The sequence below is a fragment of the Lepeophtheirus salmonis genome, chromosome 9 (assembly GCF_016086655.4).
Source record: "Lepeophtheirus salmonis chromosome 9, UVic_Lsal_1.4, whole genome shotgun sequence".
NCBI lineage: Eukaryota > Metazoa > Arthropoda > Copepoda > Siphonostomatoida > Caligidae > Lepeophtheirus > Lepeophtheirus salmonis.
Genome location: NC_052139.2, coordinates 9,333,018 through 9,358,644, shown reverse-complemented (window position 1 = coordinate 9,358,644; position 25,627 = coordinate 9,333,018). Strand labels below are relative to the sequence as shown.

The 25,627-nt window shown below is 31.5% G+C and overlaps 1 protein-coding gene across 1 annotated transcript; it reads left to right on the top strand.

Annotated features, from left to right (window-relative positions):
- Positions 1-10,716: 10,716 nt before the first annotated feature.
- Positions 10,717-24,599, top strand: LOC121124286 (zinc finger protein 711). Its single transcript, XM_040719443.2, has 2 exons — positions 10,717-10,864; positions 23,080-24,599. Exon 2 carries the CDS (start codon positions 23,080-23,082, stop codon positions 24,235-24,237), a length of 1,158 nt encoding a protein of 385 aa, XP_040575377.1. The 5' UTR covers positions 10,717-10,864; the 3' UTR covers positions 24,238-24,599.
- Positions 24,600-25,627: the final 1,028 nt, after the last annotated feature.

Genomic DNA, 25,627 nt, shown 5'->3' with positions numbered 1-25,627 from the left:
GATATCCATTTCTTTAATAGAGTGTATGTAAATTATATTTTTCTTGAATCGGTATATATCTTTTGATCAAAATACTAATAAAAATATCAAATAACCACTAATTTATAATTTTCCCTCACTGCTTAAAATGGGGCCTAGGATAATGTTCTGTCTTTGCCCTCTATAAAGCCTCTTTTGTAATCAAATGATAGCAAAGTGAATTTTTATTTTATATCTTTTATCAATATGAGCAAAGCAATGTTTGTCTTCCTGTCCGACAACAAGTCGCTGGGTGCAGTTTTTATAATCAATATAGTTATCCATGATGTATATCCAACATATTTTGATCTCCAAAATAACAATGTAGTCGTATAAATGAAATATTGCAGGCGTGTGCATATAGGATCGAACGTGTATACACCTATATAACACTCCCTGATGTATATCATTTACATATTTTTGATCTAAAAAATAACAATGTAGTCTTATTAATGAAATATTGCAGGCGTGTACACTGTGCATGTATAGAAGGAGGCTCTTTCTGCTTGCTTTTCTTATCGGTCTCTTATATACACTCTAATTCATGTGCATTTTCAGTATATATTAAGATGCTAATTAAATATATACGCTGGTATGTCAAAACGAATTTTTTTTTGTTTCTATTAGTGAGCACTCATAAGATAAAGCAGTGATCAGTTATCCAAATATATTTTTAAAAGAATACACTAACTCTTCTTAGTATTTTTTCATTATTACGAAGTGAACACGTCTCATGATCTGATATAAGTATTATTGTACTGAGTTGTTACGTTTGAGTGTGGTCACGAAAAACAGAGAGTAACACTGAGGATTTCTTGGGAGGTTATCTTCTACATTATAAAAAAATGTGTTTTACCCGGCACCTCATTACTTTGGGCCGCGTACTTCCGTTGTTATTATAGAAATTGGGTTCCACAAAATGTACAAAATTAATTTGTCATTATTATTTTTAACTAATTATTTCTTTCTAGTATCTTGGAGGTATATATCTATATGTAATAAATATACAGTTTTACAAGTTTTATAAATCTGAAATTTTTTAAGTTCATTGCATAATGATAGTTCATTTATCTTTAAAAACTGTTATTAAAAAAAAACCACTTTAAATGTGATGTATTTCATTGCCCATAGAATGAATACACAGAACTTTTATTACTTCATTCTTCTGTTTCTCTTTATATAACTTTTTGTATGAATAGATATACCATACAAAATTTGAAAAATTATATTTGCAACATATTTTGTTTATAATTTATTAGTTATCGATAGATCTACAAATGTCTTAAAAATGTTGATTCTTTCAGAATAAAGTCACAAAAAACTTATAAAGCCTCAGCTACCCTGATAGTGATAATCGACTGCTCGACCCATGGAGCCGATAGCAACCATTTGTCGTTTTTAATACTATTGATTTTGTGAACTTCTGGCTGGTAGACATGATTGACGAAACTCATAATCACAAATAAGACTTCAAAGGCGCTATTATTTTGCAATTTTTTCTGTGCGCATCAGATGGATTTGTTAATTTGCAACTCCCTTAAGATCATTTTGTTATTTTTTAAACAATACTGATTAATCAACTTTGTAAGAGCAGAAGCGCGAGAAGTTTAAATACTTAGAGGAGTTATTTAATTGGATGTTTTTTGCGTTGGATTTGGACGGTATTGTACGAACAATACATTCTCATGATCCATACCTTCTATAAATCAAAAGATTTTTTGGTTATTGTTTTTTTTTTTTCTATAGATACGCGAGTGTGCATCTTTTAAGAGAGGTTGTTAGAATTTGTGTATATATGATGTACTGAGAGTTATTTGTGATATATTTTAAAACTATAAAGGGGTGTATGAGAGGGAGGATAAGGGGGGGCGCACACATATCCTCCCTTCCCCCTATTATCTTGACTCATGAGAACTGTAATAAAAATATAAGAGTATTGTTTTGAATTGAGGAACACGATCAAGCAAACAGATTCACCTCAAATGTCTTCCCTTATCTAGTTTAGAGCAGTATGCGTTCATATGATACTAAATTTCCCTCTGTGTTTATGTGTGGGTTTCTCTCTCTCTCTCTCTCTCTGATTGCCTCTTTAGATAAAAATATAAATACAATTTTATAATAATGATCCCCTATTGTCATACGCTATGACATCATGCGAATATAATGTTCTTTTAGTCTACTCACAAGGCTTCTTTTTTTCTTTTTTTTGAGAAAAATAAATGTATGTACAGAATAAAAAAAATAAAATAATAATAATAATAGCTAATGGATTTTATTAAATAATTGATGATAGGGTTTAAACTATTTTGTCATGAGAAATTTTATTCACAAAAATATGTACCTTAAACATATTATAACGTATATGTATTCATTATTTTTCAATAAAACCTTTTGATGAAGCAGCTGTAGATTTAATATTAAATTGGGAAATTAATTTGATGGGGAGTGTAATACGTCATACCACGTATGGTGTCAATTTTCATTAATGATACCTACAGAATGGGACTCCAAACCTGCAGAAGTATGACTAAATTACGTGATTTTTACGGAATCGAATCAAGGAAAGGTAATCAAAAAAATTGTGATATGTTTAAATACCATATTTTGCTATAATTTTATTTAATATATCCACCTCTACAAGTAATACCAGCCTACACACACCGGCGAACCGATTTGCAGCTCTTGACGATGAGGGCCGTATTCATAGTGTACGATGCTGTCATGATTGCAGCTCAGAACTAATACAAATTGGGGTGAAAGGTACAGCAGACATTCTTCTCCCAAAAAGTATCCAACTGTATAGTCTGGGGGTTGAGGTCAAGGCTAGAGGAGCGCCACAGGCTAGAAGTCAGTCATATTATTGCTGCAGAAGTTTAGTTTATTGTTGACTTATGAGGTTGTTATGGACTTATTGATGTTGTAGGAAGTCAAAATGGGGACGTGTGGGGTATCGGCAGCCTTGTTGGCAATAACCCCGGTGCGCAGGAGATCGCAATGCATTGCTTTTTTGTTGTTGCTCCCACATATTCACACATAGAGAAAAAAAATAGAAACAAAACTTTCTTATTTGAGTTTCAGCTGCCGTTTTGGATGCGAATGAAACTTTGTAATTAAATCCTGCTACAAGTTTGGGGGTTCCACCCTGTAAACAGTCTTGTATTCTTTTTAATAATATTTCAACGGACAAAGACTTTTTCTGCTGAGGGCATTACTGAGGGTAATACTCAACCTACAAAAAAAAGTAACACTACAAATATTGATCACGTGGTCTTCGTTTTAAAGGTTTAGTCGGCATCACGCCCAAAATAGCCTGACATGCCTCTATCATTGATGGTATATGGCAAAAAATATTTTTGTGCGGGGTGGATGTATTGATTAACGAACAGAACAGTCTGGTCCTTACATATTTATTGTTTTGATAATGTGGCTCAAAATATGTAGATAATATGTAACAACAAATCCATTTTATATTTGTTAATACGACGTACACACACAGAGTGTTAAAAAAATCAATTAAAAACATCGAATATTTCTATTTTTTTTAGCACCTATACATATATGTATATACTCGAACTTATTTATGAAGTAGACATAAACTATTGCAGCTGCATCTCTCCTGAAAAAAGAGGGTGTCATAATGAGCTCTTTGTTAAAACAAATATATACATCCTCATGTGCGTACATGCGTATTACATATTATTATGTTTTGATTGGCATGTTTTTAGAAAATACAAAGTTACCTTCTTCTCCTCTCTGAGTAGGGTCACAACAATGAATTTGTCTTTTCTACGATTTAGAGGAGGAGGATTGTACTTGGACTAGGCTGCTATATCAAAAAACGTATCTCTAATAGAGCGATTATTAAAGGCATTTTTGGATTATTCTGCTGTTGGTAATTTTTTTATTTCTGTTATAGGTGTATATAGGCCTTCCTCGCTATATTTGAAATCACTGCACTTTTTTATATGGGGCACTTTAGAGAGGGAAATCAACAAGACTTCACACCCAAATGTTAACTCCCTGAAGTCCTTCGTAGTGGCTGCATGGGACAACTTGTCAGATGAGTTTTTCATGAACTTCTGCATGGCCTTCAGCCGTCGTGTTAAGGCTGTGATTAATAATGAAGGTGGTGATATTGAGTCAAAAAGTTTTGCACAAACCTGGTGTATATGTTTTGTAAACATCCTTTTTTTGCTTATTATTGAAAATATAAAATAATTGATGTTTTTCTAAATCCTTCTCTCGAGTCCACGTTTTGCTGCCCTACCCAGTGTATAAGAAATTATTAAATAAATATAACCATACATAGTACAAAAGAAAATTAAGTTAAATGAACTATTTAAAATGACAACATAATTTAGTAAAATGGACAAACAAAGGAATTTAAAATTAAATCAATTTTAATTTTCCTATTTTATTAAAAATGAAAAGTAAAATGGTAAAAAAATGAAACTAATTGATCTATAAAGTTCATGAAGCGCAGAATCATCTTCTCCAGTTCAACTCGAATGATGACTAATTTAGCTCTGCAGGTGTAGATTAGCCAATGAACTTTAGCAAGTGTTGGCTCCGTATTGTTCGACTTTTCCTTTAATAGAGGGTGCGACGACCCATCTGTGGGCTACAGTTGCTTTACATACTTTCCTGATATGAGGTTATCATCCATTTTTATAACCGAATTCACTTTTTTATAATGGTAGCTAAGATGAAATGAGGTTTTTACTGAGGTCTGAGTAAAGAAGCAAATAATGTTTTTGTTCTTTGATTTGTTCATTTAGAGGGAGGATGTTGCAAGTCTATATCGAAACCATTTATTAGGGCACATTGTGCAGGGCTTGGAATAAATGATTATAGAACATTTTTCTTATGAAATATTGCAAGCTTCTCCAATTCTATCAGGCACCTTCCATAATTTTCTTCGAATTAAGAAGTTCTTCTTTTAAATATTCTTCAAATTGTAAGGATGACCACATTCATATTCGGTTTCTTTTTTTACATACCTATAAGTCGTCTTTTTTTACATTATTACTTATTATACCTAAAAATTGTTAGATCTATTTCTAAAAATGTGCTTTAGTTGACAAACTAACGATTTACATCACATTCATTCATTTAGACTAATGATCAAGATATGAGCCAATTAAAGCAGACTTTATAAGAACTAAATACCAATCACTTTTCTTTTCTTCTCATTAACTATTTATTTATAGGGGTAGAATTAGAAATATAAATGGACCTGATTGGGTAGTAACTATTATTGGCTATTCCCTTCCGTCTAAAAATAGATTCATATGTAAGAATAAAGTATTATTTTATTTGGCAAAAAATGTATGAATTGCTTTATGTTTTATTATGGTCTTTTACCTGTCAAATTTATAATGACAACAATAAATATATATAATACCACCTTTCATGAAAAAAAAATATATATATATATTCATATATATACCAAGGTATACAAACATTTGTATTTATATTTAAAAAAGTAATGACCCTTTTCTTGCAAAATGAAAAGGACATTGAAGTTTCTTGTCAAAAAATATCAAAAATGCAAACTCGACAACCAAAATAATGATTTAAGAATATCCACCAGCTCGGGTGAGACCCCTTCATGTATCTCAAAGTCTTGGAAAATACGTATCTGTTAGTGTTGGGTTGTCGTCTTAAAAACTAAAACTGTCTGAGGCCGTTATAATTTTTGGTAGGCAGAACTAATTCGGTCCAAGTTCGCTCAGGACTGGTCTTGTAATACATTTATGCCTTTATCTATATAATTGGTCACATACAAATAATCAAAAACAAAATTTAATGAAAAATAACATTACCTGTTTTTTTTAACTAATTATTTATTTGTTTTATATCTCTCTTAGAATGGGAATTATATTTCCCTTTCCCTCTGCTATTCAGATCAACATGTCGGAGTCAAGATAGGTTCAGAAAAAAATAAATCCTAACTAATATATGAATATATTATAATAGGTGTCGTAAAAACAAATCCATTTTTTTCCCCATTTGTCCCTTTAGTAACTTGTATCTCACGTTGCATAAGTGTGATCGATTTATTCGAGATGGCGGTAGAAAGATAAGATTTCGCACCAAAAAAACTTTTTCTATTGTTTTGGGATTGTTGCACTTGCATTCTTTGATTGCACGTCAAAAATGGACACCAGCAAACAGAAAATATCCCATATTTTCGATTTTTTTCTTAGAACAAGGAGAAAATGCTAGGTTGGTGGCTGAAAATGTGAATAGATTATATAACCCTAATATGGTAATTGCCAATCATGCACAATTTTTGTTTCGTCGATTCAGTACCGGTGATGTCACCGTTTGGAAGGCCATTTATCGAAAATGTGGACAAAATAGTAGACACCATCGAGTCCTATACCATCATGCAAGGAATGCTTTGATTGCCAAAGATAAACATTAATGGGGGGGGGGCAATAGGTTTGTGTCTGGGTCGTTTCTAGAGAAGATTTATATTTAATGTATATTGACTTCAAAGACCTTCAAAGGTCAGATGGAGTAATTGTAATACAATAATCTTTACTTAATCAGTGAAACTCCATTTAACCAATTAAAGGAACATTAAAAATAAATGGAATTTGAAATAATGGATTTCTTATTACTATACCCAATAACTATCTCCTTTGTTTCAACTGAGATACAAATTCCAACAATTTGTTCCTCCCATAAATCATTTCTAATTTGTCAAATGTCATTTTTACTCAGCAGATGTCACCACTTAAATGACTGCAGTGAGCACTTTAAACCATAATTATTATTGTTATCCATGTACATTTTCAATGCACATAGTTCCTGATATAACTAATTGATGGTCCACAAACCCTGTAAAAAGGACAACCCTCCTCCCTCAGCACAGACATAGGTTCTGTAATTATTTTATTATTAACATTTTGTATTTTTCTTGGGAAGGGCGGGGGAAGAGATGAGTTCTTTTGATAATGTTGAGCTTTTAAGGGGGTAAAGAAGAAAGACGACGTGTTGATGGTTGTTGTTACCTGATCATGTCAGTAGTTGGATCCTTCAAAGAGGAAACTGCTCTTTGAATCGATAAGAGGTGAAGAAGAAAATAAATATTCTATATATATATATCTTTTTTCATTTGCCGTTGAGTTAAAAGTGTCAAACTTGATGTAAAAAAATATCCATAAAAATCAATTAATCATTACCTATCGAGATGAAGAAATATTGTGTATTTTTCAATTAATATAATTAAATAATACCAAATAACGTTTATGAGTTATTTGGCACATGGAGAGGGCCGTTTTTTGATAGATGGGTTGTATTTGCAAATATCACAAAATATATTTGAAAATTGCACTGTTCCTTTTAAAGTTTTTTTCCCCATGTGCAGAGAAATTTTCTGAAGGAAAGGATCAAAGGAGTGCCTTTGGCCCAGTTGGAGTCCTTTCAGGACATTTTTCACGGGGTACAGTATACTTGAATTTGCAAAAATAGGATTTCGAGTTTGAAATGGGAGATTTTTAGGCCTCGTGAACAGTTTCAAATACAGATGATGAATGAGTAAATAATTGTACTTTATACGGTTACTCGTTTTTAGAAACGATTATCCTTTTTTTTCAACAACGATAAGCTCAACGAGGGTTAAATTTTGTAAGGTTATCTTTGATAAAAAAAGTAAACCGCAAATCATTGAGTACTTCATATACCCAGGGGAGTCTGCAGGGGGTGGTCTGGAGGGGTTGTAGCCTGCTCCCCCTAAAAAAGTTAAGGTATTTTGCTTTTTATTAGATTTTGTTTTTTCGTAATTGTGGCAAATTGTGCCGCAGAGTACAAAATTTAATAATTGACAATGTTTCTCAAAAAAGAATTTTTTGTAAATACCTATCAATTTTTTTTTTTTGAAATTTTAATGTTTGAATTCGGATTTGTATATTTTCTTTTACCAAAAATTTAATTTTTATGAATAGCTCTATGTATTTTTGAATTTTTTTTCAATAAATATAATCTTAAACACGCCCCTGATATTCCTTTCATAAGTACAATTTTTAACTCATAGCAACATGGAAAAGCACACAAATGTACAATTTTCATCCCAAAATCCTATTTTATATAAATATAGATACACTACACAGCAGCAAAAAAAATAGTTCTCAAACTCTGGCAAGGTCAGTTTTTACTGTCCCTAACAGAAAAAGTCATTGTACAAAAAAAGTAATTGGGGTATTAGCCTTTTCCTTTCAAAAAAAAATTAAAAAAACGAGGCATTCTAATGTGCATATTCAATGGAAAATCTTAATTTGTGGTCCTTTTAGTGAGAGGGGAGAGAATAGACAACTGGGTTTGTTGCTTAGTCATCATCGTGATGTTGTTGAACATGGGGTCTGCATATGGCGGAGGAGGACATATTTCACTCACAAGAGCAATTAGGAAACAACTGGAATGAGTCTACAGTTTTTTTTATTAATATATAAGATCTATGTAGTATTTTATTATATTACGTTTTTACGTGACGTCAGCATTGTTGATGAGGGATGTTTTTGGGGCCTACTCAACCAAGTGTTATTACACTGAAGTCCCTTTTGTCATTAACATTAAAGAAAATAGTGAGTTATTATATGCCCAAATGGGACCAAAAAATAAAGGGGCTAAACCTTACTCTCCATAAAAAGTGTTAATATAAATGATTCTAAAATGTATTACATCGTTCAACAATCTCATTTCCATATTGTAGATAAAAATTAAGTATTTTAAAGGACAGAATAAGATATTATTGTTTAATTATCCGTCTATTATTGTCCTTCATCGATCAACAATGTTTATTTTTATTTACAAATTAAGATATTTTATAGTGTTTTTTAGTGCATCATACATTGATTATATTCAAAGATCACTGATTATCATCGACATCAAATAGTATCCAATGCAGGTGCTAAGTTTTATCATGGATAAAGTCATTTCATGGACTTACTTCAAGATTTTTTGGAAATTTGTTCATTCTATGTAGTAAAAATATCAACTATGAGTCGTTAAGCATGTATAAAAACCTTTATTGTATCACGCAAACTTCCATCCAAAAAGAAACAAAAAAGAAGCTTCAAATCATATGGTATTTGGCAAAATACATCAATCATGCCAACTGTAATTTGTTTTCTTTCAAACCTCCAGACTACCATTGTCATATTATTTCTCTACGATTTTTAAAATGAATTACATGTATATATTTCATAATATTAAAATCCTACAAAGTAGTTTATTGGATACTGAATCATAATTATTTTTTTAAATATTTTATTAAAACGTAGCTAAAGATTTGTATTTGAATAAGATGGCCAAAATTTCTTCACGGAAATAATTAGATGGCTAGTATAAAAGGTTAATAGAAATACAAGGTTATACCATAACGCGTGTACGACTTATGTTTAACTTCCTCCACGCTTTTTAATAGTGATGTCATATAATAAGATTGCTTGTGTGCTTATTAAAAATCTATTTGTCTTACCCAGCAGATAGTGCAATACATCAAAGTAAAAAAGCTAGTCATAGTGACCTCATAAAATATAGTAGGTTGCTGGTTTTGCCAAAAATATGTCTGTCTTGACCAGTAGTCGTGGCAATACATCAAATTCAAAATTCTATCAAGCCCGATTAAATGATGGTCTAACCTTCTATTTCTATTAACATTGGCCAATATATGTATCTATATGTGAAGAGGGATCAAACAAGAAATTGTATTCCTGTCCTTTTGGAAACGGAGCATAAGAATTAAATATAACTTATTACTTTGATTATTTATCAAAAAGAATAAATTATGAAATAGCCATGACGTATAAAGTGAGACGAGAGAATCGACAGCTGACAACAAAATACTATGGGTATTCTGTGTTGGGGACTTAACACCGATTAAGATGAAGTGAAAACGCTTCATACTTTTTCAGGATTCATTTTTAATTGGAAAAAATACTGTCAATTCTTTCACTACACAAAAAGTTAAATAATTTAAAAAATCATTTACAAAATATAGATAAATGAATCATTACACTCACAAATAATAAATAGTTAAAAAAATTGTTATAAATTTATTTTTTATTGAGTTAGAAGGGGGGAAAAAAAACTTAATTTGGTACGCCCGATTAGACACAATTTCCAAGAAAAAAAACGAAGAAAAAAAATAGACACTACTTTACCAACTCAAAAAATAAGAATTATGTTATGAAAATAAAATTTCCAAACCCTCAGCACAACGTTTATGTTCTAAACTCTTCGATGTTTTTCCTTTACCTTCAAATCTTCTACATAATATAGGTACATTAGGTACCTATATAATCATCACTCTTACCTATGATAAAACGTAAAAAAGAAATAGATAAATAAGTATTATTCTCTGCCTCTCAACTTTGCTTTCAAAGTGTACTGCTCAAATGAAGCACCGTACTTATTTATAAGTAATAATAATCCACCAAAATTTGACAAATTACAATTTCATCCCATGTATAATAATAAATGTATTTATTTCTTGTGAAAGAATAGAAAGCAAGATTATTTTTGTTATAGTACATAGATATTATGTTATAGAGTCAAACTATGGTGTACATAGAAGGAAAAAAAAATTCCCCTCCGTTCCATTCGAAGGAAACGCTGAAAAAAAGAGCGCTTTACTCACTACTCGCACGCCTCACATCGTATTCGCTATTTTTTTAATTCCATGATATCATATCACACAAATCAGTCGACACATTAGAGCGGTGGAGGGAGTATCGCCCTTTATTTTTAAAATATAATATAACATCTTTTGAAAAAATAGTCATAGTTTTGCGAATAAATAACTGAATTGATTTAGAAGAGAACACGGCTGTACCAAGTAAGTTACTCATTCAATGAAATTATGTTTGAAAGGGATGCATTTAAAGACTGTGTAGAGTCTATATATTGTCTATGAATTGATTCTTACTACAAAGTATTTGAGGGGTTTTGTATCTCATTTTTATAATCTTATTTCTTTTTATATTCCTCATTTCACATCCCTTGGTTGACGTCTATTAAGCTTTCTAATCAGATTAATTTGTCTAATTTTTTTTTTTTTTTTTTCTATTTTGTTCTCTTCCGTCTTACCTTCAATAATTAGCATTTTCTCCCCCACCTCTTCTCCTTGTATGTATTTGAAACGCCCTTAATGATGAAAGACACGACATTTTTCTATTTAAGACAGTAGTAGGCTACGGTTGTTCCTAAATATTAGCTGAATAAAATAAAAAACACTCTTGTACAAGAGATGTGAAAACCATAATTAAATGAAACCATCATCGGAATAAAGATAAAAGAGGATACTTCCCTTAGTAAGAATAATAATACTAATAATTAGTGTTGAGGTTCTTTCTAAGATCGAGTTTCCCCCAGTTTGGCCTTCAATGATTTTTCTTGAACACTTTGAACCGATATTTTAGACCAAACCTCCACGGTATCAGACCGTAGACCAAAATTTAACCGTTTTCAAATTGTGAACCGATGTTATTGGTCTTAATACCGATTTTCTCCCATTTCTTGATTTATGAGCCGTACAAATATGATTCATACAACACATTGCCAAAGGCTTAATTAGTTCAGATTACTAAAGTTTAATTAAGATTTTTTCCTGTGTTTGGTCATAAATCGGGGTTTCAGACCAATTTGGGTAATATTTCACCCCCCACCGGGATCTCAGACAGAATAGACCGGAATTTAATCATTTGCAAATTGTTACCCAATTTTTTCGGTTTTAATATTTTTACCGATTTTCTTTTGTTCTGAATCTATGGATCGATTTTCGCCCCTACCCGCCTGATGTATGATATATGCAACATATGTAACTTTATATGACGTTATTGTGCTGATATTCATAATTTTGAAACACAACTAACGTCAGAAACATTTCTCTATAGAATCCGTCTAGACCGAAGTTTGATTTAAGACCAGTCCAGGCCAAACTTCTTTAAAGGACTTCATTAGTTCGGTCTACTAAAAGCTTAGAAGTTTAAAATTTGGATACCAAACCCAAGCACAAGTGTGTACTTAAATATTAACTGAACTAAAAACTAATGACAACAGAAAACACTCTTAAACAAGAGATGTGAAAACCATAATTAAACGAACCCCTTATCCGAATGAAATTCAAAGAGGATACTACCTCAAATAAGGCAACTAATAAATAGACAATTGTTAAGACTCAGTTCAAGATCAAATTACTTTCTTGGCTGGGTCTTAAATTATTTTTTGACCGAGTTGCATCGATATTTTGGTCCGGGCCGCGATCTGTGACAGCAAACCGAAATTTAACCTTTTTCTAATCGTGGACCAATTTTTTCGGTCTCAATCTATGGACCGATTTTCTCGCCTATACTAATTTATTATTTGAATAATTATGGTTTTTGCTAAACATATAAATCCATGTGACGTTATTGTGAACTGATATTCTAAATTTATTTACCTAACCGACGTCGTCAACAGTTTTTCTATGGAATCTGTAAAGAACAAATTGTTCTTTAAGACCTGTCCTGGCCGAACTAACTATGGTCTATTAAAAATTTGCTAAAGATTTGTTCCCCGTTTCTGTCTTTAATAATTTTTTTACACCGATTTGGATCAATATTTCAATCCAGCTTCCAGCTCTGAGGGTACCTCAAAATTTAAGAGTTTTCCAATCATAGACAGATTTTTCGGGCTTAATATTTAGACCGATTTTCTCCTCATCCTACATGATTTATAGATTGTACAAATAAGATTTTTGCAACAGATATGTCGTTATTATGGGTCAATGTTCACTATTTTGAAACATAATTGAGATCATTTGCAATTAATTTATAGTATCCGTATTTTCCAAATTTTTCTTTGTGACCAGTTCAGCCCTAATTTCTTTAAAAGACTAAATCAGTTCGATCTACTAAAAATTGACGGTTCTATAATTTTCATAGCAAGCCTCAACAATAGTTTATATTTAAATATTAGCTGAATAAAAATCAACTATAAAAGTGTAAAATAAAAATGAAACTTTAGTTAAACCAACTCATCAGTTGAATGAAGATAAAATAATTTCTTAAATGAGAATAATCGGAACTAGTGTTCAGACTCAGTCCGAGATTCAACTTTTCCCCCGTCTCTTTAATTACTTTTTAGAACGATTTGGACATATATTTTGGTCTAGAGCACGATATCATACAGTAGATTGAAGTTTTCAAATCATGTATTGTTTTTTTCGTCTCAACACATTTAACTTCATTTGACGTTATTATAGGTCGATGTTCAACATTTTCAAAGAAATCTAATGTCAGAAATAGTTCATTTATAGAATCCTTCTATTCTGATTTTTTTTTTTTAGTGACTAGTCTTGGTCAGTTTTTCTTAATGACCAAATTAGTTCAATCTACTGAAATTGACCGGTCTTAGACCGGTTTTATATTTTCAGACCACACCCCAACACGAGTGTATATTTAAATATTAGCTGAATAAAAACAACAATAAAAAACACTCTTGTACAAGAGATGTGAAAACCATAATTAAACAAAACCTTAAATCCGAATGAAGATCAAAGAGAAGACTTCCTCAAATAAGAATAATCATAACTATTAAGTGTTTAGACTGGTTCACTGAACACACTCTCTCTCTGTTCTTGAGGTTTGACAGGCTTGTAATTAGTTGGTTAGCTCTTACAAGTATATTTTATGGTTATAAAAATAATAAAAGTAATATTGTGTCGGGCTTAGGATGCAGCGTCGTCGTTGTCCATCAAAATGGATTTCCATCATGGGATTAATTCTCACTCACTCATCCACTTAAATCGATTGTTTATCCCTCTCCCCTAACATAGTGAATTTTGGGAAAGCAGTAATAAGTACAATAATATATATATGAACAAACCAAGACAGAGGAATTACATTGTGTGCCGTACAAACATACATACATATCTGGTAATTGTCATAAATGATACACTTTTATATAATATATATGTTATGTAGAGTTAAATAAAACAGAAGGCTTTGTATCATAGAAACATAGACATCCACGACAACAACCAATAATTTGTGTTTTTGTGTCATTAATCTCTTTGAATGGAAGAGAGGCACGATGTTGGTTTCTATGTACTATGGCACACACTTTATATGCTAGTACCTACGTATTTATAATATACATATATGAGGCCCGTCAACACAAAATAAGGCTAACATGATCTTTTTCCAAAATTGTGTGTATTATGAGAAATGGTCGAATTCTATTTGAATGTCCATATAAATCAAAGAAAAAATTTGTAACTATATTTAAAAATTTTGGGTGTCTTAACTCTACCAGAAATTTGAAGAATAAGCCCATAACTAATGTAGATATGTTTATGAAGTAAAACAAAATATGGGATTTTTTTTTTTTTTAATTTTTTGATCAAGGTCGTTTTTATGTTGACGCACATATTCTGTATGACTTAAAAACCCTAAGAAAAGCAAGTTGTTGGATCTACGGTACACACGTATGTGCGTTATTTATTATGTTATTTACGTATTTTTTATTGTTCGGTTTCCGTCTGGAAATTGTAAGCACATTCGAGGACCATTATAATTTTTCTAAGGCCGTACTAATTTGCTTCAATTAAGTATAGAAAAAGCATGTAGATGTTCTTTTTTTTTTGTGTAATGAAAAGGTAATTGAAGCTCCTTTCCAAAAATATAACAAAATCCATACTCTAATAAAAAATTTTTATTTAAAAAATACACATCAGCTCTGATGAGGCCCCTTTAGGTTTCTCTAAGTCTTGAAAACTACCCAATAAGAAATGTGGCATTCGGTCTAAAAATCCTATAATTTTCGTTAAACCAAACTTACTAGCTCCAAATTCGGTCTGGACCGGTCTCGTAGTACATTTCAGGATACACAATAAAATCTATCACACCATAACTATTGAGATTTTTTGATAAACAAAGTTATAGAAAACAAAATTACCTCATTTTTATATAAAATATTTTTTTTTGGGTTATTTAATACATTTAATAGAAAAATAGTTTGATTTCATCCATTCATTGGTCCAGATTGCTCTAGAAAAAATAGCTTTTAGACCAAACTGGAAATGAATTAAGTATCATACTGAGTCTCAACATTACCAATTACCTGCATTGTTTTAATTTGTCTGTCTCACAAATCACTTGTAACATCCGTCAAAAAAAAAAAAATCCCCATATGACTGCATCCCGGTTAGTTATGTATATTGTATAGATATGATGTAAATCCCCCTAAAAAGACACTTTTCTTATTTTGGTTTAGTTATCCAACAATTTCCGTATTGAAATTAATTCTTTATAATAGTTATAGTCATATAAATGTATAACACATTTGAATTTTAAACGTCTTCCTTCCCTAGTTTATGTATAGTGATACATAAATTTGTATATATTAGTGTTGAGATTCGGTCCGAAAGATATATATATATATATTTTAATCTGTCTGTAGAGATTTTTTCTGGACTGATTTAGATATATATTTATATACATGTATGCAAATCGTGTAACATTTTGTTTGTCTCAAAATATACATGGATTTTTATGGGTCTAAATCAATACAGGCTAAATATATAACGCTCTCAGATCGGTCTAGAATTTTTAGACCGAAACCAAACACTAATATACAAACACCTATTATTCGCTGCATACATTCTTTTTCTTAATACATCCTCTAAAATATACCCCCTTCAAAAGTTTATAAACAAGGAATTCAGAGCTATCAAGAATGATTAACACTTTACACAACAATGATTAGACCCTCCTCTGTGGAACTCTTATTTGAGCTCCCCCCCCACACATTCTCCTCTGTCTCACGGATATTTAAATGCCGGAAATGAAGAACCATTTTCTGAAGGAGAGGTCATGTTTTAAGACAACGTCATTGTGGTTAATCCACTAAGAATAATAGTTAAAAAAGACTGTGGGAAAAATATGAATTGTTTTCAGTAGCCTAGTACTATGTTGTAGTCTTCCCTTACTTCTATGTATTTATTGTGAATTAATCAAGAAGTTACAGCAATACAAATTTCAATGTTCTTGTTTTCTGATTTTTTCATTCATTAGCCAAACATCTTTTGGCAAGAGAAGGTTAGGAAAAATATGCAACAGGGTAGCAGCAAAAAGCAAAGTTAAATTTATGGAGTGTTGTTTTGGCAGTACTTTGACATATTTTTTTTAGTCTTTGCCATAGTCTTTTGATTTTTTTTACTCTATATGATGTGTTAAAATAAAAATAATTTAGATCCAATATAAAAGAAAACCCCATTTTTCCTTCATACATATATATATTATATAAAGCCAGTGGCGCCGTAACCATAGGGCCAATGAGACATTATATAAATTTACCCCCCACCTTGCAATTGGAATGCTTAAGAATGGCAACTATAGTTTAATAGTTTTATTTGACTTAGAAGACTTATATATGCCCCGATATGGGGCATCTTTCAAACAAAATCAATTAATTTCTCATTATTTTATTGTGTCTTATAAAGTGCAATTTGCGACACATCCAAAGGATCAATAAAAATCATATGTTGATATAAATTGAAGATAATTCGTGGAGGAGAGCAAATGCAATTTATATTCAACTTTGAGTAAAATCATTCCAGTTCGCTTTTGTGTTGACGTGTCACATTTGTCTTCGTTCACACAACACCACACCACTATAAAATCAACTTGTCATTCAGTAGTACAATAGAAAAATAAGAGGCGGGGAGTTTGGAAAGGAGCCCAGGGTCTCTTGTTACGCCCTTCATTGTCGTGAATATATATTTTATAGTATTTTGTATTGTGAAACACAAAGAAAAATCAACAAAATGTTTTGTGAGGGTGGAATATGTTCGTATGTATGTATATATTATAGCATGAAAATATTACACTAGGAGTGGTCTCAGAAATTGCAAAATTTTAGTCATAAAATGACATGTCCATAAATTGAATATGTGTTTCTTTTCTTCTGTAGCTAAAGGCAAACACTTATTTGGGATTGCACCTTTTTGCTAAATGAACGTACAGGAAAGGTTTTATCACTTAAATACTTGTTGATATATTTCTGTATTGTCTAGACGTGTAATGTTCATAAATTTATTTAAATATAATAATTTTTTGGAGAGCAAGGGTTTGAAAATTATATATATTTTACAGCAATTTCAAAATGTTATCAAAAATGATTGTTCTCGTGCTCACAGTACTAGCAAGTAGAAATTAATTAAATACCATTTTTTAGTTTTACTATATGCTCGTGTTAGGGATTGAAATAAGGGTTAACTAATGCTGAATCTTTTTAAGGTTTGGGTCGTTTCGGATCTTTCTACGTAAATATTTGAGTAAATTTCGTGTAGCCGAACTTTTGAATCCAGATCCCAAACTAAAATTAGTTGGACGTTTGCTTATAATGTAATGAGTATTGTGTATGGACATACGGAAAATATGATCTGGATTAAGGCTAATTTTACTGATACTGAAACAAGCCTCAGATCCCAGATAATAACAATTTATATACATATATTGTATCCGAGTACTTCGGATTCAAGACCCTTCCTATCTTTATTATGCAATACTATCCGCTTTTTAAGATCCAAAAATACTTCGGATCTTTTTTAAAATCCGTAAAGCTTTAGTTAGCCAGTTCGGGACTCGGATCTTTTTGGATAATAAAAGTTAGCTTAAACTGTAGCCGAGTACTTGGGATCCTGATTAAATACCCTCCTATATTTATAAAGTAATACTGTCTCCCTTTTTAAGATCCAAAAATACTAAGGATCTTTTTAATATCGGTAATAGTTTGATTAACAGATGCCAGTTGGGGACTCTCATCTTTTTGGGTAATAAAATTTAGCTTAAACAGTAGCATAGTAAAGCCCAATCCTATATTTATAAAGCAAACTTATCCGACTTTTTATTATCCCAACATACTTAAGATCTTTTGCAAAAGTTTGTTTACTTGTTTTCAGTGCAGGGCTCTGATATTTTGGAATAACACAAATTTACTTGTATACGAATACTTCGAATTAAGATACAAGAACCGTATAAAACTATATAAATACAAATTTACTTATACCGTACCCGGGGTACTTGGGATTCAGGTCCAAGGCCCGTTCCATCTCTAATCTTTGGTGGAGTCATGCAAATTATACTATTAGTTACTGGAAAAGTAATATGATTAGTATATAATATATTACTATCTAACTCGTTCCTACCCAACAGTGATTAATTATGACGTAGCCTTTTTGCTACGTCACATGACTTTCAACGACAACCTTCTTTTTTTTCTTCTTATATTTTGATTATATGTATATTGTATAAGCATGTATCAGGAAGAAAAGGACGATGTTGACATAAGGCTGAAATATTATTCTTATTTTATATTTGTTTTTCTTTCTTTAACGGATTATTTCCGCCATAACTCTCTGTGTATGTTTTTATTATTTTCTATTTATCCAAGACACAACGAGGATGTTGATGTATTTGAAAAAAGTACTTGGGCCTATATGATGGGGGTGTGTCCGGAGAGCGAAAGAAAGGAGGGGGAAGAGTTATATGCACATATGTGACAAGAACATACGAAATGCTTTTCAATATTTAATCCCCTCTTCTCCTGTGTGTGTTTGATTGATGGAAAAAGATAAATATATATAAAAAAAACATCGAAAATGGGAAAAGATCATTTATCAATTGACGGATTTTGATAAACCTTTTTGATATTATTATTTTATTTTCTTCAAAATATTACAAAAATAAATACTTGAAAAGCAATGTTTATTTGATAAAATACATATATATATATATATATTCAATTTAATTTCTTCAAATATCTATGTATGTAGATATCTACTAGTGTTGTGTTTCTATCTGATACCGAATTTATTTTTCGGTTTTGTCCTAAGAGATTTTTTCTTGACTTTGGATTGTTTTAATCTTTTTTTTCATAATTTTTTGACAAAACAATATTTATAAAAATACTACTGGAAGTAAGAATGACTAGTGAGCCGTACTTAACCGTAGACTGAAATTCCAGCGTTCTCAAATAGAGTATCAGTCCCCCCCATTTATGAAACATATTGAACCTCATATGACATCATTGTAGATGAATGTTCACATAGAATGAGTGTAGACCTACATGAGTAATGCGGGAAGCTTAGAACAATCAGCAGCTTTCTTTTATTGTACATTAAACAGCCGAAATCCAAGACAATCACTGATTATCAATGATTAAAAAACTATTTACTTTATTGTATATAATTTCTTCTTTGTTTCTGCGGCAAGCTCCGTTTATTCAGCTGACGTGTTGCTCTTCTAGTTCTTTATACATATTTTAAAAAAATGTCTTTTTATATGAAAAATACTGAAATAGGAATCAAAATAGAAACGGCACAATACAAAAAATAAGAACAACAAACGAACAAACAAAAAACTTTATTATTATTTTCCTTTTTAATTTTTATGTCTCTTTGTTTCTACTTATATATACAATACTTATAAGGGAGAAATGTGTCATTTGTATGTATATATACATAGATATTCTCACTCTAACAACTCTGTATTTAAAATTGTAGGATTGTGAATAGAGTTATTCTTGAAAGAAAAGTATTTAATATATATTTTGTTGTTTGTACATATATGATTTAAATTATTATTATTTTTTGTCAAATGGGGAACTATATACATATTACTGTCTATATATAAATGTATGTATCTACGAGATGCATGAATAGATCCGGTTTTATATGAATGTAGGCATATAGGTATGTACATACACTGGGCATGGTGGTGGTCTTTGAAATAAGCCTTAAAATAAGAGAAATTCCATTGCTCATGACGTGATTTTCAACTGTTTCGTTTGTTCCGTAGAATTGTATCTACTGGGGGGGGCGCTATATAACTGGTGTTGTGTCAGTCCTAGTCAGTCTAGTCTTTGAACAAGTCCTTCAAACTGTCATTCTTACGGATTTTATTTACTAGAACTGATTAAAAATAATAAATAAAGTTGAATGTCGTCATTAAATACCCCGAACATCATAATTTGAAGACACGTCGTTATTTGATTGTATCATACAACCTTTCCTTCAAAAAGAAAAAGAAAAAAGGTCAGAAATCATCTTTTAGTTAGCCAAATTAGTCAATCTTACCAATTGCAATTTATTTCTTCTATACTCTCAGACTATCACTCTCATATTATTTCTTCAGCATTTTTAAAATGAATTACATATTATTAAACTCATCATAATTATTTTATTTGATACTGTATTATAAGATTTTTTTTTAATATTTCATTAAATGCGTAGCTATACATTAGTAATTGGGTATGATAGCCAAACTTTCTTCATAGAATGGGCAATATATATATATAAATATTATATAAAAGACGATGGATCATCAGGAAATTGTATTTCTGTTCTTTTTGAAATGGAGCATAAGTATAGAATAACTTATTACTTTGTGTATTTATCAGAAAGAATATATTATCAAATAGCCATGACGTATCAAGCGAAAGTAGGGAATCGACAGCTGACAACTAAATACATAGAGTATTTTTGTGTTAAAGAGGTAACACTAAGCATGACTAAATTACGGAATTACTGATTTTTATGGAAACAATAAAGACTATTCAAAACCAATTTTGTGAATCGTTTAAATACAAAATTTTGGTATCTTTTATAATCAATTTGTCTAGTGATGAAAATCATGGGTATTTTAACATACTACATAAACCTAAAATAAACATGGTGACCATCAAAATTTGAAGAATGCTTTGTAAAAATGATTAAATTATACCGAAAATTTCAATGTATACATCAAGACAATCGAAATCTCACTATGTAATGAATTCGAAACCTCACTATGAAATGAATTCGAAACAGACACGAAAAAAGTAATCAAACTACTATTAAATACAGAAAGGAATAAACACATCAAAAATTCGAATGGAAGAAGTGTTATTCACTTCCCCATTATAAATTAATTATAATTATATATCATGGCGTTTTCATATTGGAAAATACTCATGGATTGACAAAAAAGTAAAATACAAGGGAAGAGCATAATGCCATCATTATTTCCGCAGAATACAACTATTTAATGTGTTATAAATTAAATACCCATTACATATTTTCATTGATGAATTTAAAGGAAACATCTATTTCAACCAAAAATAAACAATAACGACGTATAAACCTCATATATTTATATACATTAAGGCGATATGGCTTAAGAAAAATGTCCTGAGGTAAAATATCTTTTTATTTTGATCATTTAAAAGTACACTGATATTATATATTTATACATAATATAACTGTGCGCATTTGAACTTGATTATGTGTGACAGAATACTTATTTTTTAGTCATTTTTATTCAAATAGTCAGAAATTACAACATTAATATATCGATCATCCCTGGAATAGTCAAATATTGCATTATCTTCCTCATCACAAATTAGTTGCAACTTGTACAAACTACTTATACAAGGTGCAACTTATACAAAATCGTAACTTGTACACACCATATACATGAAGTTCTTCATTATTTATGTGGTTTTGAAGGAAAAAAACGGATTTCCTGACATAAATCGGATGTGTGTAGCTGTATTATATTTATAAGCAAAAATCACTGATCATCTCACTCTTGTGGTCGTATATAATATATAAACTCCTGATTCATACAAAAAATATAGAATGTAGGAGTCTGAGCTTACTATTTTTGTTTACGACAGGTTATTAAGACTAATTAGGTGTGTGTGTGCTTATATATATATATTTGTGTTTGTCCCTTTAAAGAACATGAGTTTGATTAATGTCTTATTGTACAGAAAATGTATGTGGGTGCGTGGATGGGGGCCTTGGGTGGTGGTGAATTAGAGCAGTTTTATTGTTTGTTTCATAAAGGATGAAATTACAATCATGCCTACGTTTATCTCTATTTATATACAGAGTGCTTAAGGAAATCGTACCGCTTTTGATACGAAGATTTAAATCAACTTCATCAAAGACAAGATATAATAAAATATCAGGAGTACTTTTTATTATAATTGTACCTTTTAATATCAACAATGATTTCTGAAAATGTTTTTCTACGGTCACTATGACCTCCAGCCTAGGCCTTTAGGCCTTGCACACCTTAATGACGTAGTCAGAATATATGGGCCCACTCCTTCTCAATTGAAGCCTTCAGGGAGTTAACATTGCTGTGGGAGAATTTGCAAACCTTGTTCTCCACTAACCGTTATATTCCATAGGCCAGTGGTGAGAATTCCGGGGATGAAGGAGCCCAGAAATCAGTGAGGTTTTAATTGCAAAAAGCTTGAGTTGGTATGGCCTTATGTTTAAGTGCTAAGTGTTGTTGCCAACTGTCATTCCCTGTGGGGTTGTTGGCATCCAACTAGAGCTTCACAGCCTCTTTCATAAACTTCAAAGGCCCAACAGGTCAAACATTATACAGGGACAATATTTTTGCGTTCTCCAGTCATTGTCTTCCTAGAATGGACCTTGTTGTTATTAATGAGTCTCTGGACCTTACAGACAAGCTCAACAGAGTATTTAAGAATGTCAGCGACCTCCATTACTGAGTGATTGAGTCCAGAATATTTGTAACACATTGACTTTTTACATCCATTCTCATAGTTTTTTGACGTATCGCCACCAATAATACAGCATATGAAAGCTGATACATTTCGACACAATTTCTTATTTAGAGCTTAAAATCGATTATAGTTAACTATGGAGTTCTAATTGACGCTGTACGATGAGCTTATGTACGCTGTACATATACAAAGTGATCTTGAAATATTAAATAATATGATTTAAAGTAAGAAACTCAAGGAGCTGTTCATTTATAATGTATTAGGTATGCACAAGTCATTATATCATTGTAAATTGGGCGTTTTACTTACTCTCCTTATAGCCCACACGTTATGGCCATAATAATATGTAATAATGAGGTATAATAACAAATACATATTTATTTTTGGGGGCCACACACCCAGTGATGATGTACTTAGTTACTTATTTTTATATTTTTAAGATGAAGAATAAACTCTTTTAACACGCATTTCTTTTATTATTTGCAGATGGAACTCTTCGACTTTTCACCTTCCTCCTCCGACGACTTTGGAGATCCTCTTCTCCCTGGGAAATTGAACCTTTTTGAGTTTAGTAATGAGCAAATCCTTTCCTCTTCTCACAACTCCTCTCCCCAATGGGGTAGTGGATCCACTCTGGAAGAAGATAACTCAGATTTTGGACTCATGGATGAGTCTGGAGATGACTTTCTCTTCAAAACATTTAATGGTCAGGAGGACCTTCTCGTAGGAGCTTTATTACTTCAGACAGAAGAGTCCAAAAACTCTGAAGAGGAAGCTTCCAACTCTAGTACATCCAGCTCCAACTCCCTCTCATCTTCCTCCACAGCAAGGATAAAATCCAAGTCAATCCTACACTGCAATCTTTGTAAACTCGTTTTTACTGAGTCCCGAGACTTGGCTCGTCATACTCTCAACTTTGTTACAAGAAATACATGCTGTCTCTGTCAGAAATCCTTTCCCACCTCCGCAAAACTCACAATCCACCATCGGAGACACATCCGGGAAAAACCTTTCGAGTGTGAGTTCTGCTTTAAGACCTTTACACACTCCAACACGCTAAATCGTCATCGCATCATTTACTGTGATGCCGTGAGACAGCGATGCAAGGACCTACTCGGTGAAGAGATCTCGAACGCACTACTTCCTCCTCCGCTTCGCGCTGCAGAGCGAAGGGCCATTGAGGCTCCCAAAACAACACTTCCACCACCTTGTCCCAAGTTAAGCCCACGCAGTGAGACTCAGTGTAAAGTCTGCGATAAGGAAATGTTCGACTCCGAATCGCTACAGAATCATGTTGACTTTTACCTAGGGAGTCGAACCTGTTGTCGATGTAGCAAGGTCCTTGGCAATCGGAGTAAACTTCTTACACATCACCGCTCACATACAAAGGAGCTCCCCTATTCCTGTTCCTACTGTTCCAAAAAGTTCTCGGAGACCTCCACGTTGCGGAAGCACGAGGCTACACATGGAGAAAAGAAGTTTGTTTGTGGGGACTGTGGTAAGAGCTTTGTTCGAAAGGATTACTTAGTAAAACACTCCCACGCGGTTCATCGACAGACTTACAAGTGCTCTCGATGTTCCTATGTTTGTCATAAAGAAGAGGACATACGGGTCCACGTGGACGCGGTTCACTCCTTTGAATGAAAAACTCTTATTTTTGGTTTTGTTTTTTGAAATAAGATTTATTCAGTGTTATTCTACAAATACATAATATATACTTAAATATTATCTCAGTAACATCTATAATTAATGATATTGACATGCAGCCATTTGTGTTATTAATTATTTCGTATTTTGATTATTTTGCAAAAAAAAAAAAAAAAAAACTACAAACAAACAAATCATTGACCTTTTTTTTAAATTGTTATTATACGACTAGTCTTTTTCTTTAGAAAAATATATTATTTTTTTGTCAAATAAAGTGTTTCTCTTTTTTATGTAACCAATTTATTTACATTTTCTTTTATATCATATTAAATAGAAAATAAATTATGGGTTTTTTCGTACATCATTGCTGTTGAATTCTGCCAATATTTGTTTCTTTGATTCAAAGCTCAACGATGGGTAACTAATTAATTAGAGGGAACAACCGAAGTTTTTTCCTTATCTTTTATGATAGTATCATAATAGAAATATGTATATAAATTCATATATTGCAGTCTTTTTTTAATTAAATTACTTAGCCATTAATAGCAAATTCTATTTTTGCAATGGGGTGTCCTCGTATAAAGAGAAAAAAATACAGTAGTGATGATAACGATATCTGATTGAGAAATTAATTAAAATCAACGCGGAATCAATTGCAGAAAGTCCATGTTATTATTTTTATATATATTTGCAACGCAACCTCGTATATAAAGAGTCTACGGAGTTCTTTTTTTATGTTCTCTGTTTCCCTCTTAAATACTTTTACATACTCACCTTAAGGCATACAAAGTTCCGCCGGACTTTTAATAGAAATATAAGCTCATAAATAAGCCGCTTATTACCCATTAGAGAAACATTATTTTTGTTTTTGTTTTTTGTTCAAGTGTAAGAAGCTTTTTACGAGCGCACACAAAAAAACTGCCTTAGTATAATCATTAAAATATAATTCCCATGACCTGTGCTTAGGATGACTGAGGGAAGTGGAGAGGCATTACTCCTCAATAAATACTTACAAACAAATGATATTCGTTGTTTTTCGATTAAAATGGCGGATTTTATCTACAAGCATTTGTATACTATGTATTATATTTAATAAATCAATAGATGTTTTTAATGGACTATTCAGTCGAATATAAATTGTCCAGTCAAATTACATTCCTTAAAAATTTATTAGTGATGTGTCGACTCGAAAAATTATAAGCTCGACTTGAGTCTATGATTTTCGATTGAACTCAAATTGTGTGTCAATTTTTAAATTCGAATCTACTTCATATTTATAAATTCGGCCTGATGTATATCACTAAACCTTCTACAAGGGTCCGGTTTGATAAAAATAACGTATATATGGTAAACAAGACAAGGTGAAGGTTATGAAGAGATTTTTACC